Source organism: Triturus cristatus, chromosome 1_2, assembly GCF_964204655.1.
Source record: "Triturus cristatus chromosome 1_2, aTriCri1.1, whole genome shotgun sequence".
Taxonomy (NCBI): Eukaryota; Metazoa; Chordata; class Amphibia; order Caudata; family Salamandridae; genus Triturus; species Triturus cristatus.
The window spans coordinates 784,560,132-784,581,616 of NC_140580.1; the positions used below are offsets into that span (position 1 = coordinate 784,560,132).

The following is a 21,485-nucleotide window of genomic DNA, read 5'->3' on the forward strand; positions in this document are numbered from 1 at the left end:
TGCATCTATGCTGATTTAAGATGCTCTGAAAAATGTTGGTGCCACCCAAGCTGTATAACCTGTTATGAATGTTAAAGCCGCAATTAAAACAATAGGCGCAACTGGATTTAATGCTGTTTTTGCAAAGGTATCCACACCCTATATTAAATAAGGCATGTTCAAATTTGTGCAAACCAATTCTTCAGAGGTTCCTGTTTCCTTTGGCAAGAAGAGACCGAGAGCGAAAGGGAGACTTGGTGTAATTCAATAATTACACTCAAAGAATATGCCAGGCCCTTAATCAAATCAAATACAAATGGTCATGGAAGTTCACAATTCCCTATAATTTAATGTGCAAAGGAAGAATCTTCCAATGTGTTTCAAACTATATAATGTGACCGTTTCTCGAAGCTTGTCGCAGTATGATCTAAGGTGGCAATTGGACAATAGCATGCCTTTGCTTTAAATGGTTGACTATGTAACGTGCTAGTATTGTATTTGGTGCCCATTAATTTCTTTGTTAAGCCGCTTTGTATACAGTGGCTGGATACTTTAGCTTTATGGTGTCTTGCTGGTAGACCTGGTTTGTGGGCAGGCGGAATCCTTGTTACTTTACAGACTTTATTGCTGTGTCCAGGGGCAAGCTATATGGTTGAGCTATGAATGACTCTTTGAACTATTCAGTGAAACATCAGGTTACTTCTGCCTCGGGACTCCGAGTGTGGTATCTTAATGAGTTTCTACTAGTAACAGACACTAGCAATGGTCAGAACTTTGGTGTTCCTGTTTAAATTGTACCTGGCTAATGTTAAAATAGCAACATTTCCACCCCAGTGAACGGTATGTAATTTCAAGGATTGATGTATATTGTTGACACCGATTTTCCTGTATAACCCATTTAGGGCTGCATAGGTGAATATCTCCCCTACCTACATATTTTGAATTGACTCCCTCATGGTCAGTGCTAACAAATAACACAAAAGGGACTACCCTTGACTGAGTGAGGTACAGCACTGACTGATCTCTTATAAGCCACTGCAAGAGGTAAGAGAGTATGTATTATCCAGGTTTTCGTTTGAAAAAGTAGGTTGGCATGAAAGTCTCTTTAAGCTTTGCTCAGGCCCAAAAGATCAAGGTAGTACATGGATTACCCCTTTTCAAATGCAAACTTAATGTAGAACACCTGGAATTGCTAACTAATGTGAACTTTCAAAGGTTGCACTGGCTCTTCCTTGGAGTTAAAGTGACTGATTGTGTGAGTGATGATTTAAGTTGATTGATGATTCATGTGGTGGCAGACAGTGAGGGAGGGTGTTGAACTGTCAAGTAGTCACTTGCATGAAAGGACTGATTTGCAATGTTTGGGGCCTGAGGGGTGGTAGATCATATTTGCCCTGGAGGTGATTGGCCTTCATTTAGCTGTCCCCTAACTTAAATCTGGAGACCACATATCGGGGGACGTAGTCTGGTCTCAAAAACATGCTAGAGCATAATCTTTGTTTACAGTAATGTCCAGAACACCCAATTTTAAGTGTACCATTATCATGTTTGGTTCTGGTTGAATTCGGCTTAGGGCCCAGTTACGAGTTTGGCAGTCCATAGGACTGCCAAACACGCGGAGGTGGTGTGGTAGTTGTCTGACTGCCATATTATGAGTCCGGCAGTCAGCCATTGGACCACCGCAAACACCAGGGATCCGCGATCCCGGTCTGTGTGCCGCAGTTTGCTGGCGGTGCCGGTACGACACCACCGAGCATATTAAGAGTTTTCTCAAATCCACCCTTTTTATGGTGGTGAGCCCGCCATGAAAAGGGTGGCAGTGAGGAAACTTAGGTGGCCTACTATGGTGTGCCTCGCTGTCTGCATGCACCCCCATTCCTGCACGGCATGGACTTTACAGTCATTGCCGTGCAGGAACAGGTGTTTGGCGCTCCCATTGCAAGTCCTTTTTAATAGGCTATAACTCGTAATCTGCCGGGTGGCTGGAGGTAAGGTTTGACGGTGTGGGAGTGGGGCGGTGGCATGTCGGCCTTCTCCCACACCACCAAACTCATAATCAGGCCCTTAGTCTTTAAAAGGGGCATGGAGCTGGCTTATTGGTGACATCGCAAAGCTGATATCTATTCCATTCCATGCAAGAACCAGTAGGCCGTAGTCTTCTTGCTTGTCCATGTATCACCCTGCTTCAGAAGGTGCATAAGGAAATTATATTTAGTTTTAAGTTAGATCATTGCAGAAACTAGGGCATTTATCATAAATCCTCTAATGTATAGAATGTGCGGTTTGGGAAGATTTTTTATTTTTACATTGGCAAACCTCATGTTTTGAGAGAACACAATCTATAATGAAGGACAAGGATGAGTTATTGTTATTACTCCAGCGGGGAAAACTTGTTATTTGGCATCTGTTTAGCGCACAGTCTACCATTAGTTTGCGGTTGAGCTATGAAATATATATTAGTAAAACGGCTAAAGTCAGAATCTTACATCTGTAGTGCTAGTTTAACTATTTCAATGGCACCCACCACAACACCACCCAGAATTGATTAAGTTGTCACCAAAAAGCTCAAGACTAGAGACAGGGTCCATGATAAATTCTAGCAAGGTTGTCATCTAGCTCTTGGGATTCGTCATTTTCATTTGCATGGTTTAACCATACGTTCAAACACACTAAAATCAGAATCAAGTAAACTAGCTTGACGTCTGTGTACGTTTTAAGATTTTTTGTGGATGTGGTCTGGATGGAATTGGAGGCTTATAAGGAGGATACCACATTTCAATGTAAGTACTTTGTCTTCAAGCTTAAAAGATTATATATTTATATAAGTGCATTGCACCACATTTCAAAGGCAATCCGTATTACCGTCTTATTAGATGCAGTGGAAAAACCTGTAAATCAAGGACAATGGGCACATTTCGAAAGCACATGGTTGATGCAATAATAATAAAATATCATCCCGCTGCTGTTTGTCAGTCGCCTCCATTATAGTGTTTTACTCTTTTTTCCGACACAAGTGAACAGAATGCTCCAAGCTAATCTGCCATACGTGATTAGCAGTAGGGGAAAGACAAACAGAGGAGTAGAAGAAGATAATATTTTTACCAAAATTCCTCCAGGTGAACACCCACATCAACAGGTATTAACACTAGACTGACATGTCGTCAGGCTAGGAATACAGCCCCAAGCCCATGATGAAAAAGAATGTTTAAATGAAGGTTTAAAACAATCAGGTGAGAGAAAACGCGGATTGTTGGAATTAGGGGTCTCTAGTTGGCAGAGGTAGGTACCTTTGACCAAACAGGGACCCTTGCTTCTAAGTCAGTGAAAGGGGATTACACTACTGGATAACCCCTGCTCACCCCCTTGGTAGCTTGGCACGAGCAGACAGGCTTATCTCAGAGGCAGTGTGTAAAGCATTTGTGAACACATACAGTAATACAGTGACAACACTACAGATGGACACCACACAGGTTGTATTATAAAAATAAGTATTCTTTATATCGATTTATCACAAGACCATAAACGACAAAAATCCACAATACTGTAATCAATAATAATGCATCAAGATGGTAGAAAGAGTTCAAAAATAGGTTATTCACTTAAAAGCAGTCTTTAGCTACAGATAACCTCAACTGGATTTATGACGACATTAAGGTCAAATAAATCCCAAAGTACGGCGCCGACCGTGAGGTGCGCGGCGTCGGGTCCGGAGTCAAAACAGACTCCCAAAGAACAGTACCTTGGAAAAGCGAGAACAAAGACAGCTCACGGCATCGGGGAGGTGCGGTGTCATTGGCGCGTTGCGGCGTCGGTTCCTTGCTTCGGGGTAGATGATGCGTCAGGACCTGGATGCTTGCGCAGGCAGGGGAGGCGTCGGTTCCTAACCGAAGAGGAGGTGACATCACGATGGCGCCAAAACCATGGTTCTGTACAAGGTCGCGATGTCGATAGGTTCTTGACCACCCACGTCGACGATCGGCTCTGTGATGATGTCGGCCTGGGAGTCGATGCGGCACAGCAGTAGCTGTCGGGCTGGCGTCGCAAGTCGGAGCAGCGCTCATGGCAATGGCAGGCTTACAATGTCGTTTGCTGGTGCAATGTGGTACGGCGGCCGGCATCGGGTCTACATTGCAAGTCAGAGCAGCGCTCACAGCTTCGATGCAGAAGACGGCGTCGCTCATGGGTGTTGCAAAATTGCTTCTGTAGCAGCTAGAACAGCAAGTTACAGATGCAAGCAAACAGAAGGGGTGAAGTCTGGTATCCCTGAGACTTTGGTCAGGAGGCAAGCTCAAATCAAGCCCTTGGAGTAATATTCTGCAAGATGATGAAAGTTCTGTAAAAGTTCCTTCTCCTCTCCTTGGCACTGAAGACACCACTGTAGGCCAACCCAGCAACACAGCACACTGGCAGGGGGGCAGTCCAACTCCTAAAGCTTTCTTTGGTGCTTCTTCTTGGCAGAGGTTTGTCTTGTTGTTCCAGAAGTGATCTAAAGTATTGGGGTCTGGGTCCCCATATTTATACTACTAAGTCCTTTGTCCTCTGAAGACAGAGGGCCCTGTACCTAGTCCAAACCAGTTATGGGCAGTCCTGGGGCACTTTGTTTACAGGACTCCTTCGTTCCTTTGACAGTGTGGGCCAGGGACATCAGACGCACCACAGGAGGTGGAGCCAGCATTGTGAAAGGCAGGCACAACCCTATTCAGACCCAGATGCTATCTCCTCCCACCACTCTACATGCAGATAGGTCTATTCAGCCCTGTGCTGACTCACCCTGTCTCCTGGAATCCCCCAGCCCTTGTCACTCGCAAAACCAGAGACACAATACACAAGCTAGCAGAGGCAGGCTGGATGGTTAGGTAAGAAAATACCTACTTTCTAAAAGTGGTATTTTCAAACACAGAATGTTAAAACCAACCTCACTAAAAGATGTATTTTATCATTCTGAGTTTAGGCATACTAAACTCGAATTTCTACCTGTTCCCTGGATCAGTTAGGATTATAAGGTGTTATACTCAAACTGCCCTTCTGGCCTATGGGGACTGGTAGCCTTACAATAGTGAAAAACGAAAATGTCTGTAATTCACTATTAGGAAGTGCCACACACACCAGGGCATGTCCTACCTTATACTTACAATGCACCCTGCCCTTGGGCCTACCTTAGGGGTGTCTGATATGAAGGAAAGGAAAGGTTTAGGGACTGGCAAGAGGGTGCACTTTACGAAGTCAGCATGGCAGTACTAGACTGCACACAGGCTCTGCAATGGCAGGCCTTAGACACACTTTATAGGCTGCTTCTGTGGGTGGCACAACCAGTGCTGCAAGCCCAACAGCAGCATTTGATTTACAAGCCCTGGCCACACATGGTGCACTGTACTAGGGTCTAACAAGTAAATTAAATAACCCAATCATGGTGTCACTAATCAATACATCAATTTAACCAAGGGAGCACTTGCACTGTGGCACTGAATAGCAGTGGCACAGTGCCCAAAGTATCTAAAACCAGCAAACAGATCAAAAACAGAGGAGGCAATAAGTGAAAAATGGAAGGGAAACTCACGCCAATGTTACCAGGTCTAACACTGATCCTTCAGGTACACTGTATTTAATCTGTTGAAAGCCATGAGCCAAGCTTTGCTCTATGTGTGCGGAACCCCAAAAAGGATTTAAGCTTGCTTATTGCTTCACCTGACGTGGTGACTTCAGATCTAAGCCGTGGGAGCAGATGGTCAAAAACCTGCCATGATGAGTTCTGAAGATTGGTCCGGAAGGCCGAGCAGAGAGAGGTCACCATCATCCATGGACGATAGAAAATCGCCCATTAAGGCAACACCACCTCAGCCAAATCACAAGGTCTCAATTCTGATTGCTGCATGTCCAAAAGTTGCTAGGATCCTAAAAAACATTGCAGCTGTAAAGTAACTGCATGCTTCAAGATGGCAGAAGTAGGTCTGCGACGGGATGCCCCTGTATTGATAGGATAAGGTTTTAAGTATACCCTGGTTATCGTATATTAACTCCTTTCTTAGTAAATTGTTTAATCTGTCAATCTGGTCAGACCCTACCCAGATTTCATTACTAACCAAGAATAGGATTAACGATTTGTTTTACAGTATAGACTAAATAAACGTGAGCTGGATGATGGAAACAAATCATCCGTAGTTTTCTATAAATCCTTGGTCAAGGAGGAGGGGGCCAATAACTATCTCTTATGAGTAACTAATATGCAGCACCGTTTTGTGCTTGTAAGATTGAGATGTGGCATTGTGCACCATTGAGTTGCCTTGCCTAACATGAGGTCATGACCCCCTGCGACGGCCAAAGTAAACATAGCACACTGCACTTTCTATTGTTCTGCAAACTGTATCAGCATTGTAGGTCCTTTTATTTGAAACCTATGTGTGTTGCCCAGAACATTAGATCTCATAAAGCTGCTATGAAACACTTGATGACCCAAAGTGACTCCTCTGTGGGTTATAGAGCTGCCCTTTTTATATTGAATGCCATAAAAATAAGGAAAGCGTATTGCAACAATTAAGGAAATGGAGTACTATGTGCCTCTCATTGTTTTGAAGATTTATTTGACTTTTAGTGGACTTACCTGAATTAAGGGCTGTTGTATAGAATATTAGATTAAATAATGCAGATATGAAGCTCTAGGTGACCTTGATTGTACCTTTTATATGTTATAACGTTGCAGTAGGGCAGGGATTGTAAACACTATTGTGTTTTATGTACTGTATACTTTAGAGATTTTAATGTTGTAACTGGGGATATTTTACTGATTTTTACTTATGTACATGTATGTGTTTTACTTGTATGGCTGTTTTTCTTTTCAGACAAATAAAGTTTAGGAACTGAACTGATAGGATAAATTATGCTTTTTAAAATGCTGTTCTCTCAGGGGTTGTATAGTAAGCAAACCTGGGAGAGTTCACTGAATAGGACTGTTTATTCAAGGAGATCCTGAACAGTTCTGTTTGTTTTTCCTTTGAATTCTTTTTATTTGTAAATGCGTATGCAAGCCAAAGCAGACAATGGTTACTGTTTGCATCCAAGCTTTCTGCCTGGTGCTCCCTACAGCACTCCTTGTTAGAAGAAACAAAAATTCACCTTTGGTTATTGCTGGCAGTGTAATATACAAAAACGTTTTATTCACTTTTTCCATTGCCTTTCAACTCCTTTGATAAGAAGGCTATATTGCCTTTCTGTGTATGCAATGGATTCGTACCACTACATTTCAGATGAAATAATGGATCTGTGTGTTGAGGCTGTGCATGCAGCCTGTGGCTAACAAACTATGCTTTACATGCTGCAGCGGCATGATTGATCAACAGAAAAAAATAATCATATCACTGCATTTTATTGTTTACAAATAGTTACTAAAAGATCTCAAATGCAACTATAAGCTAGCTTGACTGGTCATAAATTATTTGGTGTTGGCTATGAACTATAAATGTCAGCAGTAGATTGATCTCTCTTGGGACTTAAGGAACAACAACAATCTGGAATGTCCCTTTCTCTAAACTATAGAAAAGTGAGTGCCTTTTCCAAACAGTGACTTTGTAACCACCCCACTTCTCCCTCTGCGATCGAGCTGAGACTAGCTCTTAAAAGATCTCTAACCCTACTGCTTCACTGCAAATTCACCCAAATCGGTTCAGTTTGTATGTCTTTGATTTATTTCTTAAATTGCTATATGTAAAAACCTATAGTTACTACACATGAACTATGTCACTTTAGAAATTGACGCTGGATTTAAAACTTCCACACAAGCTAGGCTATGTTCTATGTTTCCTCTTTCTCTATGTAAAGATCATCGACTCGCAAAGCCTGGTACCTCATTAAAAAAAATAACAAATGTGCACTATAATAATATTAGTATGCGCACATTCCTCCGGGGTATTTTGAGCTAGCATCAGATAGTTTGTGGTGGGAAGTTTCTCCTTTGATTGGCTTTCCACTTTGTGTTTTTTTGGGGTAGCCAGTTTTATTTATATGGGCTTTCTGTTTTTCTCTGTTCTCGTGACATTTTTCACAAGTCATGTGAAGACGAGGTTAAAAAAGCCTTAAAATGGAACCAAGGGGTGCCAGTGGAACACTCACTTCCTGTGTAACACTATACGCTGCATGAGGTGTGCTCCAATGCTATCACTTTTGAGCCTTAAATTGTCAAATGTAAAAGACAAAATTGACAATTCATGATGACAGCATACATTTGAATAGGACAATACAGTCAAAAAAGGGACACCATTTAAAAGCACACAGTAATAACCCAGCAGGGAATAACTTGTATTTGGGGTGATGAAGCAATGGAGAAGCATACAGATAAACCGTCAAATAATTAGTTGTAATCCCAGTTGTCAGGATTACCGATGATCGCCACCTTAAAGACGTGTGGCTTTAATATCAATCACATATTTTATTCAGAAAATACGTTCCGCAACTCTACACAGTGTAGCAACAGGAGCGAGAACCAATGTGTTGGGTTGAGTGGTGGTAAAATCAGCAACAGTAGTAACATTTGCTTTTAGGAAATATTCCTCGGAATAAGAGAATAAGTGTTGGCCACATCTGTGCTTCCTAGTAAAATGTACCCAGTATGTTCTAGAAATTGGAGACCTATCTGCAGGGCATGTTTTGCTCTTTTTCATATGTTTTTTTTTTTTTTTTTTCTGCGTCGTTGATTTGTGTCCAGTTAATGCTTTTAAACATATACTTTATTATTGATATCATCAAATATAATAATTGTTGACGTTTTGCTCTTTGTACAACAGTTTGGGTATATTGTCTTTGTGTTTGTCTTGTCAGGGTTAGTTTGCATTTTGTTTAATAACGTTGGAAAAGGAAATGTATTCATTCCAAATGATAAAACTTTATAATACTGGAAATATAAGCATTGTGCATGGCCATGATGTAGTGTCCTGCTGGACAGGTTCTAGTGTTCAGCAGTGTGCTGTGCCCCTAACGACTCCCTGAGGGCTGGCGTCTACACTCACCACACAAACTTTCATCACAGGTGTCACCGGTCAGGTAACCATGCCAATAAAAGGGACCAGGCGAACTTGCCCGGGGCCAGTTACTGTATCACATACCATGTGTCTGTTTCGTCCTTTCTACTACATGCTGGACTAGGGCCCAAGATCCTACACATGTGTTGTCATTGCATCTGTTGACTGTTGTGCGCCCACCTGCAGCGTCCAAGCAGAATGTGTGTTTAGTTTGGCTGTTATGAGTAGATGACGACCTTTCAACACATTTCAATGTGTGCAACGCTGGGTCCACTCATGTGGCCGGTCATCTGTTGAATCCAGTTTTCTCCAATGTCACAGACTTGATGTCTGCTCCCCCTCTGCCACTATTGTGGTCTGACCATTCTGCTGTGCCTTTTAATATTAGAACACCGCCCCATCTTTTAACATCACCCCCAAACCAACCGTCCAAATCAAGGAACTGGACGAAGCTGAATATTCCAGCGCTTAATAAGTTACTCCATCACACCAGACCTGACTTAAAACAAGCATTGGGCATGGATTATGACCTGGCTCATAACTCGCTTGCAGAGGCTGTGGAGGAATTTCTGCCAGCCAATGCCAAAGGCTCAGGTCGGTCTTTGCAACTAGCCCCCTGGTTTAGTGAAATGCTGAAACATGAAATATAACCGTGCGAGGCCCTGGACATATTATGGAGAAAATCCTACATAGAGGAGGCTAAAGGTCAGTACAGAATAGAGCTAAAAAACATATCGTGGCATCTGCAACTCTGCGAGGGCTGCGTTCTATTCAAAGAAAATCCTAAGCGCTCAAAACTGTTCCAAGACATTGTTCAGGGTGGTCAAAGAACTATCGAACCCCTGTAATTTACCTCCCACACCCTCACTTTCTACAACACAGTGCGAGGAGCTAGCCTGTTTTTTTAAAACCAAAAAGTAGAATTCTCCCTCAAATGACTTTAGATCGTACGTATAGAGTCCAGCTAAGTGACACCGTGGCTGACTCTGATATTGAGAAATCTATTCATGCAGGCTGTCAGGGTGCTATGATTAATGCTGATGTAACACCAAAACTAAGGACTTGGTCCTTGTTGGATACTGTGACTTTCAACACCATTTTGCAATCTATTGTATCAGGCTCTCCTTTGGGCCCCCTACCCCTAACATGATTAGGCAACTGGATTCTAACTTGTTATCCATGTTAAGGGAGCTTCTCAATACCTCTCTCAGTGAGGGGCAGGTTCCACAGACATGGAAACATGCTAAGGTCCTTCCCCTCCTAAAAAAAGCCAATTTGGACCTGGCCAACTTGTATAACTTTCGCCCCATTTCCCATCTTCCTATCTTTTCCAAAGTTTTGGGAAAACATGTCAATGGTCAGCTCACTTCGTTCGTAGAAGCTCAGAATTGTCTTCACCATTCTCAATCTGGATTTAGGGCTGAACACAGTAAGGAATCTGCCCTCCTGGGTGTTACCGAGCTCTGAAAGCAGCACCTTGATGAGGGCAGCACACCTGCGCTCATTTTGCTAGACTTTAGAGCAGCCTTCAATACTGTGTCTCATTCCATTTTGAAGGAGAGACTGACTGCCCTGGGCCTTGAATGCTCAGCCTTTGCTTGGCTCAAATCATTTCTAACAGAGCGTACATTTCAAGACTTTTCCTCTAATGCCAGATCTGAGACTCCACTTCTAAGGCAGAAGTCCCCCAAGGTTTGGTGTTGAGCCCTTTACTGTTTAACATCTACGTCCGCCCTCTGGTGGATGAAGTGGAGTGGTGCGATCTGATACTCTTCTCTCATGCAAATGACACACAGATCATCTTAACTTTGTCATCTGAACAGAACCATGGACCTTCAGACTTAAGCTTTGGCTTGAGTCGCATCTCCCTATGGATTAAAAAAAACTCCTCCAGGCTCAATGGCGATAAAACTGAGGTCATGATTCTGGGGGAAACTCCTCTCTCTGGGGCCCACATCACTGGCCCGACTCTATATGGGCTCTGCCCATTCCGTGTCAGAAAGTTAAAAATCTGCGATTCCTCTGGGATGGCAAACTATCTATGAAGCCTCAAGTGGCTAAAGTGACAGCCACCTGTTTTGCAGTCCTCAAATGGCAAACAAAGATCATTGTAATTATCCCTGCTCCCACTCAAAGGACTGTGATCCAGGCTTTAATTATATCCAGATTGGATTACGGCAATGTGTTGTATTTGGGAGCTGATAAAGCTAGAACCTGCTGGCAGCAATTAGTGCAGAACACAGCTGCCAGGTTGCTCTACCGACTTCGAAAGTCGTCCTCAGCCTCTAACCTTCTTCGCGAGCTTCACTGGCTCATGATCCCTAAGAGCATCAAGTTCAAAGCTTTATGCTAAAGCAAGAACTGGACTATGGTATATCCAGGATTTTGTGTCACTCTCACATCCTTCTCGATTTTTGCAATCTATGAATCGCACCCTGTTTAATGTGCCTAGGTTCCGCTTGACACATATGAAAGGGCGCTCGCTCCTGTTCATCTGTTCATATTTGGATCCCAAACTCTTGAACTCTCTCCTAGAGTCATTGAGAAGCTGTACGTCTCTTGCTTCTCACAAAGGCTTCATAACTTGGCTCATTTAGTCTGTTGCACTTAGGAATCCCCCATACCTGCTGTGTGCCGGAACCCCTTCGTGGTAGCTGTGTGCATAATAAATTCAAATAATAATAATAACGTCGTACAATTTGATCCCTTATTATTTATCTTCAAACTCCTTATACTCACTTGTAGTGTTCTTAACGCACCTACATAACTTTCAATGGGCTCTGCAGGATGCCGGTGCGTCTATAAAATTGATGTCTCTCCAATATGACATTTTTGTGCGGTTTAAATCTTCTGTCCAACATTTTTGAAGAAGAAGCATATTTGTCCACCACATCACCCCTGCTATAATAGACTGTTGAGGTAGTGTTTTAGAAGGTTTCTCCCTTCAGCACCTAGACAATGTCGTAACACTACGTTCTTCCTTTTATTAGTAAAACCTTCACAATCCATAGCATCCATATATGCTTCGAAACCTTCTTTCCATTGATCTCAATCAACACTAAAATTACTCGGGTCCGATCCTGATGTTAGTTTAAGATGATCAGGCAGGAATACCAATCTTCCATTAAAACTACAGGATTATGTTTTAAATTGAAATGATAGTCTTGTTGTAAATTAAAGCATTTCATGATGAATGCAAAATGTTTCCTTGTAGATGTTGGGATTTTATTTTTTGTTTTTGTTTGTTTCACCTAGTTCTTAAGAATATTAAGATTGGTTATTTTCAGCTTTTTTGTAGGATGTTCTGGTGTGTTAAACTTAGGTTGCATTTACTTACCATTGTGTGTGATGTTTGTATGGGGGAAGATGTGTTGGGTGTTCCTGTTAAGTATGCCATGTTCTAATTGGATTTGGAATGCAGGGTGGGGGTTGGAATGTGTATACTTGAACTTAGGCAGTTGGAATATTCTTACTACTCCTGGTGGTCGTGTACTATGATGCTACATAAACCTTACCTGGTTTAAATATTACCTTTATGTTGGAATCTTTTCACAAACACCAACACCTTTAACTTGATTAATGCCAAAGGGAATTTTCAAAAATAGTTTACATAAAGAAAATAATCAGTCCTTGTGCTTTTTCGCTTTTTTCAACGACTTTTGCTCATGCAGTGTTTAGTTCCACTTACAATTTCAGAAAGCCGTCAATCGAGCAAAATCATTATGGGCACTCTCGGGGACCATGTCAGTGAGTGAAAGACTGCCCAGGCCATGTTCTGCTAGTCCATTGGCATATGTGGTGTGCTTGTGACCCTAGACCACAACTGTACCATAACACCAATTGTCTGTAGTCCTACTACTGCCTGTTCGCAGGGCGGCGATACCCCTGAGGGGGTGAGTCCAGCCCTTTATAAGCTTCTAAATAAAAAAATAAAAATAAATACCATAACACCTAGAGGTGGTACAGCTAGGGCTTGAACTGGTGTAGGTTTGTGGCTGGGAGGCAGACTGCTGGTGCTTCTGGGATGGAAAAAAGAAACGCAAGAATACCGAACATGTTGCGTTATTGTTCAATATGTAATGCATTTACCAAGAAAAGAACCCTTGGTGAAACAGGTCTAGGTGAGGGAAGCAGAAACCAGAATGCCATATAACTCACTATTGAATCAGGGTAAGGAGACACAGGAAATTAATGTTTGGATGGGCACACTAATGCAAAGGTGTGAAGGGGGCGAAAAATAATTGAGCGAGAGAGATGCCATTTGCGGGCTATTAGCTAGCAGCCATAATGCTCTGTGACACAAGAACTCTGCCATACAAGGTGTACTTGTTCCATTGAGGCCACCACACTCCGAGATGGAGGTGGAACATTATTTTCCAGGCCCTGCTGTTTGAAAAGGTCGCACAGCGCAATATGGACGAGGATGTGCTAGGTACAGATGGGGCCGTATTATGCATTGTGAATGTTTGCACCCGGTGCACCTTTTAGAAGGTGCGCCGGTCGCAAACAATCACAATGCACCCTATTATGATGTATGCGCTGCCCTGGGGGAAGCACACTCATGTGAAAACACAGAGCAGCGCACTCACAGTGCGCCACCTTTTAAATGGCGCACATGGCATTCACAGCGAGGGTCACTGTGATCAGAGCCGGGACTATGAAACGGGCCATGACCACATAAGCAAGCCGCACAGGCAGCAAAATGCTTGTGGAAGGCAAGTACGCATAAGACATGATACCATAGGCCCAACGCCCCAGGATCTTCGACCTCGCTGCCAGTGCTGGTAGTGAGATGGCTGCAAAGTTTGATTGATGCCTCTGTAGTTTTAGCTCAGGTGCGAACTTTTAAATTAAAAACATTTTTTTTTATTGTTTCACTTCAAAAGATTAGAATATACCACTGCACTGAGTGACCTTGATTAGAATTAGTGAACCATGCCCTTGCTACCCTGACGATTTTATCAACACTCAAGAGGCAAGCAGCTGGTTTTCTACCGCCTACAAGCCTTTATTGTCATAAATGGGACAACATTATGTCGATTAAACAATATATGAGGAATTTCAGTACAATTGCATGCTGAACTGAAGTATTTAAAGCTGCTCTCGTGTGATGGTAATGGAAAAGGAGGCACAGTGAAAAAAAGTAATTGCCTAGGGTCACACAGTTTGGTCAAGTTGGGAAGCCAGCATTGACATCATGTTTCCTGATTGCACATTGTGTAATAAACAAAGCCCCTGGATCGTTCTCCCTTCTGCCCTAATGATAGTTTTAAAAGTGAGAAAAGAGGAGACTCAGTTGTCTTGTGATTCCTTTACAAGGCATTTATTGTTGTTATAGATGGAGCAACGTTACACTATATTGGACCATGTGCATTTTTGTACAGTGCACACCTAAACTGATCACTTCAAGGTGTTTTCAAATTTCATGATCAAGGAAAAGGAGACACACTGAAGAAAAGTAATTGCCCTGGGTCACACATTTTACTCAAACTTTGAAACTAGGTTCTGTGGGTCAGGGCCCCACAACTTGTTTTTACCATGAGCCCCACAAAACTTTCTGACTGGCCCGTTATGCTACCTATGCATTTTGTAACCTGGAAGTCATTATTTTTGCAAATAGAGTATATAACGCCACTCGCCATTTTGTTTGAGGCTGACCTCCCCCATGCTACAAGACTGATCTAGATGTAAGAATGCTGTTGGAAGCAAATTCCAGCGAACAGACGCTGCATGTGGCCCAAAATGCATTGGCACCAGGTCAATCAAAAGTTTAGGCACGATAGCAAGAACTGCCATTCACCTTCATGCCTGAGCTTTGAGACCCTGAATATATAATGGCGCCCGTCACAGTGATTGCCAGCATTTCCCTGCTTACGCATTGAAGGGATAATTTGCTACATTACTATATGGTGGCTGTAACTGGTCATCCTATGCTAATTAGACATAATAGAGCCTGGCTATGATGCGCTTGCGTAATGTAATAAGTAAGCATGATGGATCAACTGGCCATAAAGTAAACAGGCCATAGTATCCAAGCGGGTCATTATAAAAGTTTGTTGTGGTGTGCTTGCTCCGAATTGTGGAAGTTTTCAATAATTTTATTTTTGGGCAGAATCGGAAGTGATCATGATGATCTACGCTCCACCATGATGTGCTAATTGGGCTAGGAAATCACAGAGGTATATGAAGTGTTAAATGGGCATAAGGGCGACTGAGTATGACCTGCTAACAGAGCATAATGGAAAGTGCTCTTGATTTGAAATCAAGGTAGAATGGAAATTGGCCATGATGTGCATAGGTGCAACGAATGATTTTCAGTAAAATAAAGATATGTAAGAAATAAATCAGTGTGTATAATTTGAAACAGAACTACATGAAAAATAATTAGCTGCATTAAAATATGGCGAACCGTCTCTTGGGCCCCTCTTAGGGGCATTGCTTCTTTTGATTTCTTTCATGTTGCAGTTTTGTATTTACCCCCAGATATTTGCATATGCAGCATGGTGAGCATCTTTTAAGTCAGTAGTCTTTTTAATACTGCAATTTGACAGTAGTTGTGTTTAGTCATTGTAGTAATCATGGCCGTTGTGTCTACAGAATGGGTATACACCACTGCACATTGCTGCCAAGAAAAACCAGATGGACATAGCGACCACGTTGCTTGAATATGGCGCAGATGCTAATGCCGTCACTAGACAAGGCATCGCCCCCGTACATCTCGCAGCACAAGAAGGGCATGTCGACATGGTGTCATTACTGCTCACGAGAAATGCCAGCGTAAACCTCAGCAATAAGGTAACGGCAACCTTCCTTTTTTCTTTCTTCGTTCACATTACTATTCACTGAGTAACTTTCAAATTATGTGTAATAAAAAGGCCAAACATTGTGCCTTGTAGAATCATTCTAGATTTATGGAGTGACATCTGATTGCAAACATATATGGTGTTGATCCACTGTATTATAATTTGCCTGAATACAAATTATCATTAAATATTCCACTTTCCAGATGTAGGGTTTATTATGATTAGCAATTGTATATTTGTAAAGTAATCTCTGAAATTGCACCTGAGTTAGCATCCACGATATGGTATTTTAAGCCTCTAATCTGCAGTTGTGAGTTAGCCTGGTAAATAGAAGGATGCATCTTAAAGCAGGTGCCCTCCTCTCCACAAACTATTTGTAGACTGTGAGCTAATCTTAAAATGAGTGGTACAGCCTTACCCTGGTGTTTGGGAATTAAGTAGTTGGGTTGGTAAGCTGAAAGCACGTGGCAGGTATTAGAAAGGAAGAAATATCCAATAGCCACCATCTGGTGTGGCCGAGAGAGAGAAAGAGGTGGGACCTTTTGACTGTTTAGATGGTTTACTCAAGTAGAAGCACTCGGAGGTGGTCTTTCATCCAGCGGCGGTTCCTCTGCTATGGCGGAGGAGCATGGCCCCACACTCCCACCAGCACTTCAAAAAATGTAAACATAAAACGATAATACGACTGGTTTAAATCCTGTTTCATCATCGTTTTATTTAGCTTGTGCTGGGGCTTGGGGCAGGACCAGGGTTATGATAGGCTGGAGGGGAAGTAGTGGGCTCTACCTACACTACGCATGTGGTTTTTGGCCAGCGGTCTCAGGCCAGCCAAAAAACATTTGCGCAGTGACTCCTCTCCAACCTCAGCTGCATTGCTGGGGCTGGAGACCACAGACACAGACTCCCAGTCTGTCCTGGAGCGCACAGCATCGGTGCTCAGGCCAGTCCTGAAGCTGCTGTCATGTGAGAGCCGCTTAAGGCTTGGCCACAGCGCAGACTGGGAGCCTGTGCCTGCCTAGCAGCTGCGGAGAGGAGCAGAAGAACGCGACGCGATGCTTGAGGGCAGCAGGTAAGTTTTTTATTTTTATTTTTTGTCTTCCTTGTCCCCCGTCCCCCCCACCTCTTTGGTAAAAAAATGTTTTATTGCCGTTGTCCCCATTCCCCCATCCCCCCTCCTTTTTCCGTTCCATCTCCTTTCCCCAATACCAACCACTCCTGCTTTCATCAGTTGGACTGTGAACATACACTATCAAACATTCATTCTAAAAATTATATCTTGGATTTCTTGTGCCTAACTTCCAGCATATATGGGGCACAATGACCTTACACTTATCGCCATCACCAGACTAGGCGGTCTTTGCCTACGGTTCAGCTAAGATGGAGTTGATGCGTTATGTGGAAGAACACATCATTATTTATGGATTACTGTATAATCACCTCCAACCTATGGCCTGTACTAGATGATATGGTTGTGGTAAATAGATACGATAGTGATCACAACCCACTTGTACTTTCATTAAGCATCTCTGGTACCGCACAGCCAACTTTAAACGGACAACGGGACTTGGGAGTGTTCTCACTTTCAAATAACCAGCGAACAGTAAAGTGGGGTTGGGTTGAGAAGCATCCGGAGGTGCTGGATCTTGTCAAAAAGAAAACCTTAAACCTAATAGAGTCCTTAACTAATGCCCCTAGTGAAGAGGCTGTTAAGAGCCTAAACCCAGTCCATGAGCACCTTTTTAAAGAGGCTAGGGAACTGCTGAGCCGGCCTGCAAATAATATGGGAAGTCCTACCCACTCCACTGGTACAAAGTATAAGCCTAAAGACACATGGTTTAACCAGGACTGTAGAAGGTCAAAGAGGGAGCTTATTTGTGCTATAAAGCGCAAGGTCCATCCTGAAATTGTGACAGCCAGAGCCAAGTACAGGTGGGCCATTGATCGTGCCAAAAAGGAGTGGGAAAGCTCACTATGGCTAGCTCTACACCCAGCACTAAATGGTAAAGACCAAAAGTCCTTTTGGAGAAAGGCAACTCACTGGCTTAAGGGGGAAAAACCAGAGTTAGAATTTAATATACAGCCCGACTGGATAGCCCATTTTGGGTCTCTCTATGCTATTGAGAGTGATGGAAGTGGTGAGATGGGTGAGTTGTCTGAGGAGGTGTTGAGTGAGGACTTTGAGCCCCTGTTTTTTTCCCTAGTAGAAACTTATGCGGCAATCTCTTCATGTGAACCAGCGCGTGCTCCAGGCCCAGACAGAATCCCCAATGACCTGTATAAAGAAGATAAATGCCTTTGGGGTCGGTACATAAATATTTTATCCAATTTGATTCTCCATGGAGCACCTATTCCAAAATCGTGTCAGGTTGCGGAAATTGTGCCTATTTATAAGAAAGGAGATAAATCCAAGCCATCTAACTATAGGCCGATAAGCCTAATAGATTCTCTCCAAAAGATTTTTTGTAAACCAGTATTCGGGAGGCTCCAAGAATGGATGATGGAATTTCATATTTTAAGTGACCTACAGGCGGGCTTTTGCCCAAACGTTAGTGTTATAATCTACTGTTTGCCGTTCCCCTTTGCCTATGTATCTCTTCCCTACTGCTCAGCCAGAATGAGAGTTAGTGTGCTTGGAGAGGTCTGGAATGTTGGATGATTGATGATGTCGTGGAATGCTTGGGTGCCTGGTGAGGCTGTGAGTGTCAGTTGGAGTGAGCAGGCTGAGCAGCAGGGAGGCTGCTCCTGGTGGGGCATCACCTGGACTTCCAGTAATCTACCTAAGGCTGTACTTGAGAATAAACCTACAGCATACCTATACTTAACCTGGCTACCGGACTTTCATTTAATTACAACAGTTAGCACCCTAGATCAAGTCTTCCGTTTTATTAGTATGTACTGGAAGGAAGTGGACCTCAAAGGGGGTAAACTTTATGTGGCATTTGTTGACCTGCGCACAGCTTTTGACTCTGTGCCCCTGGCGAAGCTGTGGAGAGTACTGAGAGAACTGGGCATTCAGGTAAACCTTTTAGATATTCTAATTAAATTACACGCCTCAAACTCAGCCCAGGTCAGGTGGGGCCCAAGAAACAAAGTTACAGAAAAATTTCCTGTAAAATGTGGAGTCAGGCAGGGTTGTGTGCTGGCGCCCACTCTTTTTACCCTTTTTATAAATGGGGTTATTGACTTTTTGGATAGGGATGGTTGTGATGCACTGAAAGTAAACGATAGAAGAGTCCCCGCTTTGTTATTTGCAGACGACAGACACCCTTTTAATTTCTAAATCCCCTCAGGGCCTCCAACAACTTTTAAATGATTTTATACAGTTTTGTAATGATAGGGGGTTGTTCTTAAATGAGGGAAAAACAAAATGCATGATTTTTAACAAAAGTGGGTCAAAACTCTCTAGTAGATCTATCCGGGCAGGTAGCACCTTACTTGAACAAGTTGACGTTTTTAATTACTTAGGAATACGTGTATCCCCATCTGTAAATTGGGGCGCACAAAAGGAGAAGGCTAAGCTCCATCAAATATTCCAATGTAATCACATTAGTAAAATACATAGGAAAACTACGTCACGGCAGATTGCTCCTGCACTAGAAATCTACAATACTAAAGTATTGGGGGGCATAACGTATGGAGTAGAGTTGTGGGGGACAGGAAATATATCATCTTTAATAGCTGTGGAAAATAGTTTTTTGAGATCTCTTGTGGATCTCCCGGCTAGTACCCCTCTGACACCCTTATACATGGATCTGGCACATAAACAGTTGAGACACAAGGCAATGTACCGATTGATAATGTTTTGGTTCAGGCTATGGACTGTAGATGAGCTGGAGACCTACCGAGAGACTCTGTTAGACCTCTTGAGATTTCCAAAGGCTTGGCAATAAATTGGTTTTCCACTCTACGGAAATCTCTGGCAAAACTGGACTTGGACGCCTATTGGTGAAATCTAGAAACTATGAGGCAAATTTCCAGAGAAAAAATGAAAAAAGTGTTTTGGGATTCGGTTTCAAAAGAAGTTCTTTCAGCTTCAGTATCAAGCCTGACCGAAGTATTTCTCAAATCGAAATGCTTTCCGTCTTTTCAGCCAACTATTGACGAAATAGAGCCACCGATGGCACGGAAACTTTTTCTGCAGTTTCGTTATAAATCACTTCCCACCAAACTATTCTGCTCAAAATGGTCCAGCAATAACGATTTGGATGATTAGTGACCCATTTGCCAAGCTAGCTCTGAATCCATAGTTCATTTACACTTTTTTTGCCCGACTTACCAGTCGATGAGAAAAAAATGGATTATTCCGTTAGGCTTCTTGGTGGGTCGAGGGCATTATCTAGAGGTCTTAAGACTCTTGTGTACGGATACCAGACAACCTATTCTCTGTCATTGAGTCAGCAAAATATATATGGAATGAAATGTGGTTATTTTAGAATACAGAAAGGATTTTTAATTTAACAGTTGGGATGTGTCTGATTGTAGACTACCTTCATTTTGGGAGGTGATCTGTTATGCCTGAGTAAATTCCCTCATTGCTTGTACTTCTTTCCGAGGAATACTTCAGTAGCGTGGTTTCTTCCACCCTCTGTCTCAGACTTTAAGCTTCGAGTTTAGTAAGTAAGAAGTATACGAGCCCTGTGCCCAGATATAAAAATCTCATACATCTATTCTGAATCATTAAAATTCATCACCGAGGGAGGAGGAGCCTAGCGCGCAACCAAGATGGCCGCGTAGGCTTGTGGCTCCCGGGGGCCTCCGCAACCTCCCACGTCTATCCTGTTATAATCCTGATTTTTTCGATAGGCTTTTGTTTATGATCTTGCGCTAAGGTGCCACTCGTTTTCCAAATCGAAATTGGACTCCGGGAACGTGTTTTTTGGCGATCTGAAGTTTGCGGCCTTCTCCGGCCTTGGTGCCGAACTCGGGTTGGTGAAGTGCCCGGCTGCGAATTGAACAACAGCGGCATGCCAGGCTGGGCCTGCCCCGGACCCCGTGCTTTCACTTTCGGTTTCGAGTTGAGCTACCGAGACTGATGCGTGGGACATTGGGAGAGCTGCGCAGGGTACGGAGTGCAAGGCCTAGTCTTGAACTGTAAACAGGCCTCTTTCAGTTGGCGGCCCGGATCTCCTGGCCTTCCTCCGGGTGCTGGAGGGTGCTGACCTTGCTGATCGCTGACGATGACGACGAGAGTGGACGGCGACAAACTGAAACCCAAATCTACCCGGAGGGGAGCTTATTCCCAGGCCAACAATATGGACCGCTATGCACAGCCAAAGGGATCCCCTAGTGGATCGCGTAAATCGCCTGAGCCGCCCAAGGAGGCCTCGGGCGCATCATCCGAATTGACCCTGTTGGATGTCATGGGGGCCATTGAGGAGATGAAGGTGACTGTGAACCAGCAATTGGATACTCTGGCTAACAAATTGGACTCGGTGCTGATTGATGTCACCTTGGTCAGAGCGGACCTGTCGAAAACCAATGACCGGGTCGACTCATTGACCTGAGCAGCGTCGAGCCTAACGGTAGACGTGGCCGCCTTGCAGACGACGGTGCGGAGGTTGCAGCTCGCCAGTGACCTGACCGAGCGTCGCCTTGAGGACTCCGAAGGCAGGGCCAGACGGAACAACGTCCGCATTATCTTCGTGCCCGAACGGTCGGAGGAGTCTGCTGTGGATCTTTTTGTGGAGGATCTAGT

At 43.4% G+C, this 21,485-nt stretch overlaps 1 protein-coding gene across 31 annotated transcripts in view; it reads left to right on the top strand.

Moving 5' to 3' along the window:
* Positions 1-21,485, top strand: part of ANK3 (ankyrin 3) — a 1,906,984-nt gene that overhangs the window by 1,407,015 nt on the left and 478,484 nt on the right. For all 31 annotated transcript variants that reach the window (XM_085608804.1, XM_085608807.1, XM_085608799.1 and 28 more), the window contains one exon: positions 15,585-15,782. In XM_085608804.1, the coding sequence (XP_085464930.1) occupies positions 15,585-15,782 (198 nt within the window). The remainder of the gene's footprint in view (positions 1-15,584; positions 15,783-21,485) is intronic.